The sequence below is a fragment of the Schistocerca americana genome, unplaced genomic scaffold (genome assembly GCF_021461395.2).
Source record: "Schistocerca americana isolate TAMUIC-IGC-003095 unplaced genomic scaffold, iqSchAmer2.1 HiC_scaffold_240, whole genome shotgun sequence".
NCBI lineage: Eukaryota > Metazoa > Arthropoda > Insecta > Orthoptera > Acrididae > Schistocerca > Schistocerca americana.
This window is the reverse complement of record NW_025725951.1, coordinates 232,275-240,577: the sequence shown is the minus strand read 5'-3', so window position 1 is coordinate 240,577 and position 8,303 is coordinate 232,275. Positions and strand designations below refer to the sequence as shown.

Below are 8,303 nucleotides of genomic sequence, written 5' to 3'. Positions count from 1 at the left end.
GAGAGGACAGCTCAACTTGAGAGGACAGCTCAACTTGAGTGGACAGCTCAACTTGAGAGGACAGCTCAACTTGAGAGGACAGCTACACTTGAGAGGACAGCTCAACTTGAGGGGACAGCACAACTTGAGAGGACAGCACAACTTGTGAGGACAGCTCAACTTGAGAGGACAGCTCAACTTGAGAGGACAGCTCAACTTGAGGGGGCAATTCAACTTGAGAGGGCAGCTTAGCTTAACAGGACTGCTCAACTTGTGAGGACACCACTACTTGAGAGGAAAGCACAACTTTCGAGGACAGCAAAGCTTGCAAGGACAGCACAGCTTGCGAGGACAGCACGGCTTGCGAGGACAGCTCAATATGAGAGAACAACTCAACTTGAGAGGACAGCTCAACTTGAGAGGACAGCTCAACTTGAGAGGACAGTCCAACTGAAGAGGACAGCTCAACTTTAAAGGACAGCACAACTTCCGAGGACAGCACAACTTTCGAGGACAGCAAAGCTAGCGATGACAGTACGGCTTGCGAGGACAGCACGGCTTCCGACGACAGCACGGCTTGCGAGGACAGCATGGCTTGCGAGGACAGCACGTCTTGCGAGGACAGCACGGCTTGCGAGGACAGCACGGCTTGCGAGGACAGCACAGGTTGTGAGGACAGCACAGCTTGCGAGGAGAGTACAGCTTGCGAGGACAGCACAGCTTGCGAGGAGAGCTCAACTTGAGAGGACAGCTCAACTTGAGAGGACAGCTCAACTTGAGAGGACAGCTCAACTTGAGAGGACAGCTCAACTTGAGAGGACAGCTCAACTTGAGAGGACTGCTCAACTTGAGAGGACAGCTCAACTTGAGAGGACAGCTCAACTTGAGAGGACAGCTCAACTTGAGAGGACAGCTCAACTTGAGAGGACAGCTCATCTAGAGAGGACAGCTCATCTAGAGAGGACAGCTCAACTTGAAGGAGAGCTCAACTTGAGAGGACAGCTCAACTTGAGAGGACAGCTCAACTTGAGAGGACAGCTCAACTTGAGAGGTCAGCTCAACTTGAGAGGACAGCTCAACTTTAGAGGACAGCTCAACTTCAAAGGACAGCTCAAGTTGAGAGGACAGCTCTACTAGAGAGGGCAGCTCAACTTGAGAGGGCAGCTCAACTTGAGAGGGCAGCTCAACTTGTGAGGACAGCTGAACTTGAGAGGGCAGCACAACTTGCAAGGACTGCACAACTTGCGAGAACAGCAAAGGTCACGAGGACAGCAAAGCTCGCGAGGACAGCAAAGCTCGCGAGGACAGCAAAGCTCGCAAGGACAGCACGGCTCGCGAGGACAGCATGGCTTGCGAGGACAGCACGGCTTGCGAGGACAGCACGGCTTGCGAGGACAGCACGGCTTGCGAGGACAGCACGGCTCGCGAGGACAGCACGGTATGCGAGGACAGCACGGCTTGCGATGACAGCACAGCTTGCGAGGACAGTACAGCTTGCGAGGACAGCGCAGCTTGCGAGGACAGCACAGCTTGCGAGGACAGCACAGCTTGCGAGGACAGCACAGCTTGCGAGGACGGCACAGCTTGCGAGGACGGCACAGCTTACAAAGACGGCACAGCTTGCGAGGACAGCACAGCTTGCGAGGACAGCACAGCTCGCGAGGACAACACAGGTTGCGGGGACAGCACAGCTTGCGTGGACAGCACAGGTTGCGAGGACAGCACAGCTTGCGAGGACAGCACGGCTTGCGAGGACAGCACAGCTTGCGAAGACAGCACAGCTTGCGAGGACAGCATAGCTTGCGAGGACAGGACAGCTTGCGAGGACAGCACAGCTTGTGAGGATGGCTCAGCTTGCGAGGACGGCACAGCTTGCGAGGACGGCACAGCTTGCAAGGACATCACAGCTTGCGAGAACAGCTCAACTTGAGAGGACAGCTCAACTTGACAGGACAGCTCAACTTGAGAAGACAGCTCAACCTCAGAGGACAGAAAAACTTGAGAGGACTGCTCAACTTGAGAGGGCTGCTCAGCTTCAGAGGGCAGCTCAACTTGAGAGGGCAGCTCAACTTGAGAGGGCAGCTCAACTTGAGAGGGCAGCTCAAATTGAGTGTACAGCTCAACTTGAGAGGATATCTCAACCTGAGAGGACACCTCAACCTGAAAGGACAGCTGAACTTGAGAGGACAGCACAACTTACGAGGACAGGAAAGCTTGTGAGGACAGCAAAGCTTGTGAGGACAGCAAAGCTTGTGAGGACAGCACGGCTTGCGAGGACAGCAAGGCTTGCGTGGACAGCACGGCTTCCGAGGACAGCACGGCTTGCAAGGACAGCACGGCTTGCGAGCACAGCACAGCTTGCGAGGACAGCACAGCTTGCGAGGACAGCACAGCTTGCGAGGACAGCACAGCTTGCGAGGACAGCATTACTTGAGAGGACAGCTCAACTTGAGAGGACAGCTCAACTTTGGAGGACAGCTCAACATAAGAGGGCAGCTCAACTTGAGAGGGCAGCTCAACTTGAGAGGGCAGCTCAACTTGAGAGGGCAGCTCAACTTGTGAGGACAGCTGAACTTGAGAGGGCAGCACAACTTGCGAGGACTGCACAACTTGCGAGGACAGCAAAGGTCGCGAGGACAGCAAAGCTCGCGAGGACAGCAAAGCTTGCGAGGACAGCAAAAGTCGCAAGGACAGCACGGATCGCGAGGACAGCACAGCTTGCGAGGAGAGCACAGCTTGCGAGGACAGCACAAATTGGGAGGACAGCACAGCTTTCGAGGACAGCACAGGTTGCGATGACAGCACAACTTGCGAGGACAGCACGGCTTGCGAGGACAGCTCAACTTGAGAGGACAGCTCAACATGAGAGGACAGCTCAACTTTGGAGGACAGCTCAACATAAGAGGGCAGCTCAACTTGAGAGGACAGCTCAACTTGAGAGGACAGCTCAACTTGAGAGGACAGCTCAACTTGAGAGGACAGCTCAACTAGAGATGACAGCTCAACTAGAGAGGACAGCTCAACATGATAGGACAGCTCAACTTGAGAGGACAGCTCAACTTGAGAGGACAGCTCAACTAGAGAGGACAGCTCAACTTGAGAGGTCAGCTCAACTCTTGAGGACAGCTCAACTTGAGAGGACAGCTCAACTTGAGAGGACAGCTCAACTTGAGAGGACAGCTCAACTTGAGAGGACAGCTCAACTTGAGAGGACAGCACAACCTGAGAGGACAGCACAACGTGAGAGGACAGCTCAACTTGAGTGGGCAGCCCAACTTGAGAGGGCAGCTCAACTTGAGAGGACAGCCCAACTTGAGAGGACAGCAGTACTTGAGAGGAAAGCACAACATGCGAAGACAGCAAAGCTTGCGAAGACAGCACGGCTGGCGAGGAAAGCACGGCTTGCGAGGACACCAAGGCTTGCGATGACAGCACAGCTTGCGAGGACAGTACAGCTTGCGAGGACAGCGCAGCTTGCGAGGACAGCACAGCTTGCGAGGACAGCACAGCTAACGAGGACAGCACAGCTTGCGAGGACAGCACAGCTTGCGAGGACAGCACAGCTTGCGAGGACAGCACAGCTTGCGAGGACGGCACAGCTTGCGAGGACGGCACAGCTTACAAAGACGGCACAGCTTGCGAGCACAGCACAGCTTGTGAGGACAGCACAGCTTGCGAGGACAACACAGGTTGCGGGGACAGCACAGCTTGCGTGGACAGCACAGGTTGCGAGGACAGCACGTCCTGCGAGGACAGCACAGCTTGCGAGGACAGCACAGCTTGCGAGGACAGCATAGCTTGCGAGGACAGGACAGCTTGCGAGGACAGCACAGCTTGCGAGGATGGCACAGCTTGCGAGGACGGCACAGCTTGCAAGGACATCACAGCTTGCGAGGACAGCTCAACTTGAGAGGACAGCTGAACTTGAGAGGACAGCTCAACTTGAGAGGACAGCTCAACTTCAGAGGACAGCAAAACTTGAGAGGACTGCTCAACTTGAGAGGGCTGCTCAGCTTCAGAGGGCAGCTCAACTTGAGAGGGCAGCTCAACTTGAGAGGGCAGCTCAACTTGAGAGGACAGCTCAGCTTGAGAGGACAGCCCAACTTGAGAGGACAGCACTACTTGAGAGGAAAGCACAACATGCGAAGACAGCAAAGCTTGCGAAGACAGCACGGCTGGCGAGGAAAGCACGGCTTGCGAGGACAGCAAGGCTTGCGATGACAGCACAGCTTGCGAGGACAGTACAGCTTGCGAGGACAGCGCAGCTTGCGAGGACAGCACAGCTTGCGAGGACAGCACAGCTAACGAGGACAGCACAGCTTGCGAGGACAGCACAGCTTGCGAGGACAGCACAGCTTGCGAGGACAGCACAGCTTGCGAGGACAACACAGGTTGCGGGGACAGCACAGCTTACAAAGACGGCACAGCTTGCGAGCACAGCACAGCTTGCGAGGACAGCACAGCTTGCGAGGACAACACAGGTTGCGGGGACAGCACAGCTTGCGTGGACAGCACAGGTTGCGAGGACAGCACAGCTTGCGAGGACAGCACAGCTTGCGAGGACAGCACAGCTTGCGAGGACAGCATAGCTTGCGAGGACAGGACAGCTTGCGAGGACAGCACAGCTTGCGAGGATGGCACAGCTTGCGAGGACGGCACAGCTTGCAAGGACATCACAGCTTGCGAGGACAGCTCAACTTGAGAGGACAGCTGAACTTGAGAGGACAGCTCAACTTGAGAGGACAGCTCAACTTCAGAGGACAGCAAAACTTGAGAGGACTGCTCAACTTGAGAGGGCTGCTCAGCTTCAGAGGGCAGCTCAACTTGAGAGGGCAGCTCAACTTGAGAGGGCAGCTCAACTTGAGAGGGCAACTCAACTTGAGAGGGCAGCTCAACTTCAGTGTACAGCTCAACTTGAGAGGAAATCTCAACCTGAGAGGACACCTCAACCTGAGAGGACAGCTCAACTTGAGAGGACAGCACAACTTACAAGGACAGGAAAGCTTGCGAGGACAGCAAAGCTTGTGAGGACAGCAAAGCTTGTGAGGATAGCACGGCTTGCGAGGACAGCAAGGCTTGCGTGGACAGCACGGCTTCCGAGGACAGCACGGCTTGCAAGGACAGCACGGCTTGTGAGGACAGCACACGTGGCGAGGACAGCACGGCTTGCAAGGACAGCACGGCTTGCGAGGACAGCTCAACTTGAGAGGACAGCTCAACTTGAGAGGACAGCTCAACTTGCGAGGACAGCTCAACTTGAGAGGACAGCTCAACTTGACTGCTCAACTTGAGAGGACAGCTCAACTTAAGAGGGCAGCTCAACTTGAGAGTGCAGCTCAACTTGAGACGACAGCACAGCTTGCGAGGACAGCACAGCTTGCGCGGACAGCACAGCTTGCGAGGACAGCACAGCTTGCGAGGACAGCAAAGCTTGTGAGGACAGCACGGCTTGCGAGGACAGCACGGCTTGCGAGGACAGCACGGCTTGCGAGGACAGCACAGCTTGCGAGGACAGCACAGCTTGCAAGGACAGCACAGCTTGCGAGGCCAGCAAGGCTTGCGAGGACAGCACAGCTTACGAGGACAGCTCTACTTGAAAGGACAGCTCAACTTGAGAGGACAGCTCAACTTGAGAGGACAGCTCAACTTGAGAGGACAGCTCAACTTGAGAGGACAGCTCAACTTGAGAGGACAGCTCAACTTGAGTGGACAGCTCAACTTGAGAGGACAGCTCAACTTGAGAGGACAGCTACACTTGAGAGGACAGCTCAACTTGAGGGGACAGCACAACTTGAGAGGACAGCACAACTTGTGAGGACAGCTCAACTTGAGAGGGCAATTCAACTTGAGAGGGCAGCTTAGCTTAACAGGACTGCTCAACTTGCGAGGACACCACTACTTGAGAGGAAAGCACAACTTTCGAGGACAGCAAAGCTTGCAAGGACAGCACAGCTTGCGAGGACAGCACGGCTTGCGAGGACAGCTCAATATGAGAGAAGAACTCAACTTGAGAGGACAGCTCAACTTGAGAGGACAGCTCAACTTGAGAGGACAGTCCAACTGAAGAGGACAGCTCAACTTTAAAGGACAGCACAACATCCGAGGACAGCACAACTTGCGAGGACAGCAAAGCTAGCGATGACAGTACGGCTTGCGAGGACAGCACGGCTTCCGACGACAGCACGGCTTACGAGGACATCATGGCCTGCGAGGACAGCTCGTCTTGCGAGGACAGCACGGCTTGCGAGGACAGCACGGCTTGCGAGGACAGCACAGGTTGTGAGGACAGCACAGCTTGCGAGGAGAGTACAGCTTGCGAGGACAGCACGGCTTGCGAGGACAGCTCAACTTGAGAGGACAGCTCAACTTGAGAGGACAGCTCAACTTGAGAGGACAGCTCAACTTGAGAGGACAGCTCAACTTGAGAGGACAGCTCAACTTGAGAGGACAGCTCAACTTGAGAGGACAGCTCAACTTGAGAGGACAGCTCAACTTGAGAGGACAGCTCAACTTGAGAGGACAGCTCAACTTGAGAGGACAGCTCATCTAGAGAGGACAGCTCATCTAGAGAGGACAGCTCAACTTCAGAGGACAGCTCAACTTGAAGGAGAGCTCAACTTGAGAGGACAGCTCAACTTGAGAGGACAGCTCAACTTGAGAGGACAGCTCAACTTGAGAGGTCAGCTCAACTTGAGAGGACAGCTCAACTTTAGAGGACAGCTCAACTTCAAAGGACAGCTCAAGTTGAGAGGACAGCTCTACTAGAGAGGGCAGCTCAACTTGAGAGGACAGCACGGCTTGCGAGAACAGCACAGCTTGCGAGGACAGCACAGCTTGCGAGAACAGCAAAGGTCACGAGGACAGCAAAGCTCGCGAGGACAGCAATGCTCGCGAGGACAGCACGGTATGCGAGGACAGCACGGCTTGCGAGGACAGCACGGCTCGCGAGGACAGCACGGTATGCGAGGACAGCACGGTATGCGAGGACAGCACGGCTTGCGATGACAGCACAGCTTGCGAGGACAGTACAGCTTGCGAGGACAGCGCAGCTTGCGAGGACAGCACAGCTTGCGAGGACAGCAGAGCTTGCGAGGACAGCACAGCTTGCGAGGACGGCACAGCTTGCGAGGACGGCACAGCTTACAAAGACGGCACAGCTTGCGAGGACAGCACAGCTTGCGAGGACAGCACAGCTTGCGAGGACAACACAGGTTGCGGGGACAGCACAGCTTGCGTGGACAGCACAGGTTGCGAGGACAGCACAGCTTGCGAGGACAGCACGGCTTGCGAGGACAGCACAGCTTGCGAAGACAGCACAGCTTGCGAGGACAGCATAGCTTGCGAGGACAGGACAGCTTGCGAGGACAGCACAGCTTGTGAGGATGGCTCAGCTTGCGAGGAAGGCACAGCTTGCGAGGACGGCACAGCTTGCAAGGACATCACAGCTTGCGAGGACAGCTCAACTTGAGAGGACAGCTCAACTTGACAGGACAGCTCAACTTGAGAGGACAGCTCAACCTCAAAGGACAGCAAAACTTGAGAGGACTGCTCAACTTGAGAGGGCTGCTCAGCTTCAGAGGGCAGCTCAACTTGAGAGGGCAGCTCAACTTGAGAGGGCAGCTCAAATTGAGTGTACAGCTCAACTTGAGAGGAAATCTCAACCTGAGAGGACACCTCAACCTGAGAGGACAGCTGAACTTGAGAGGACAGCACAACTTACGAGGACAGGAAAGCTTGCGAGGACAGCAAAGCTTGTGAGGACAGCAATGCTTGTGAGGACAGCACGGCTTGCGAGGACAGCAAGGCTTGCGTGGACAGCACGGCTTCCGAGGACAGCACGGCTAGCAAGGACAGCACGGCTTGCGAGCACAGCACAGCTTGCGAGGACAGCACAGCTTGCGAGGACAGCACAGCTTGCGAGGACAGCACAGCTTGCGAGGACAGCATTACTTGAGAGGACAGCTCAACTTGAGAGGACAGCTCAACTTTGGAGGACAGCTCAACATAAGAGGGCAGCTCAACTTGAGAGGGCAGCTAAACTTGAGAGGGCAGCTCAACTTGAGAGGGCAGCTCAACTTGTGAGGACAGCTGAACTTGAGAGGGTAGCACAACTTGCGAGGACTGCACAACTTGCGAGGACAGCAAAGGTCGCGAGGACAGCAAAGCTCGCGAGGACAGCAAAGCTTGCGAGGACAGCAAAAGTCGCAAGGACAGCACGGCTCGCGAGGACAGCACAAATTGGGAGGACAGCACAGCTTTCGAGGACAGCACAGCTTGCGATGACAGCACAACTTGCGAGGACAGCACGGCTTGCGAGGACAGCT

General features: G+C 55.5%; 1 protein-coding gene across 1 annotated transcript; it reads left to right on the top strand.

Annotated features, from left to right (window-relative positions):
- The first annotated feature begins 1,324 nt into the window (after positions 1-1,324).
- Positions 1,325-1,909, top strand: LOC124575394 (prestalk protein-like). The gene has a single exon (XM_047131195.1). The coding sequence runs from the start codon at positions 1,325-1,327 to the stop codon at positions 1,907-1,909; it is 585 nt and encodes a 194-aa protein (XP_046987151.1).
- The last annotated feature ends 6,394 nt before the right edge of the window (positions 1,910-8,303 follow it).

Coding starts and splice junctions, on each gene's coding strand:
- LOC124575394 (XM_047131195.1), top strand. CDS start 1,325: ATGGCTTGCGAGGACAGCACGGCTTGCGAGGACAGCACGGCTTGCGAG.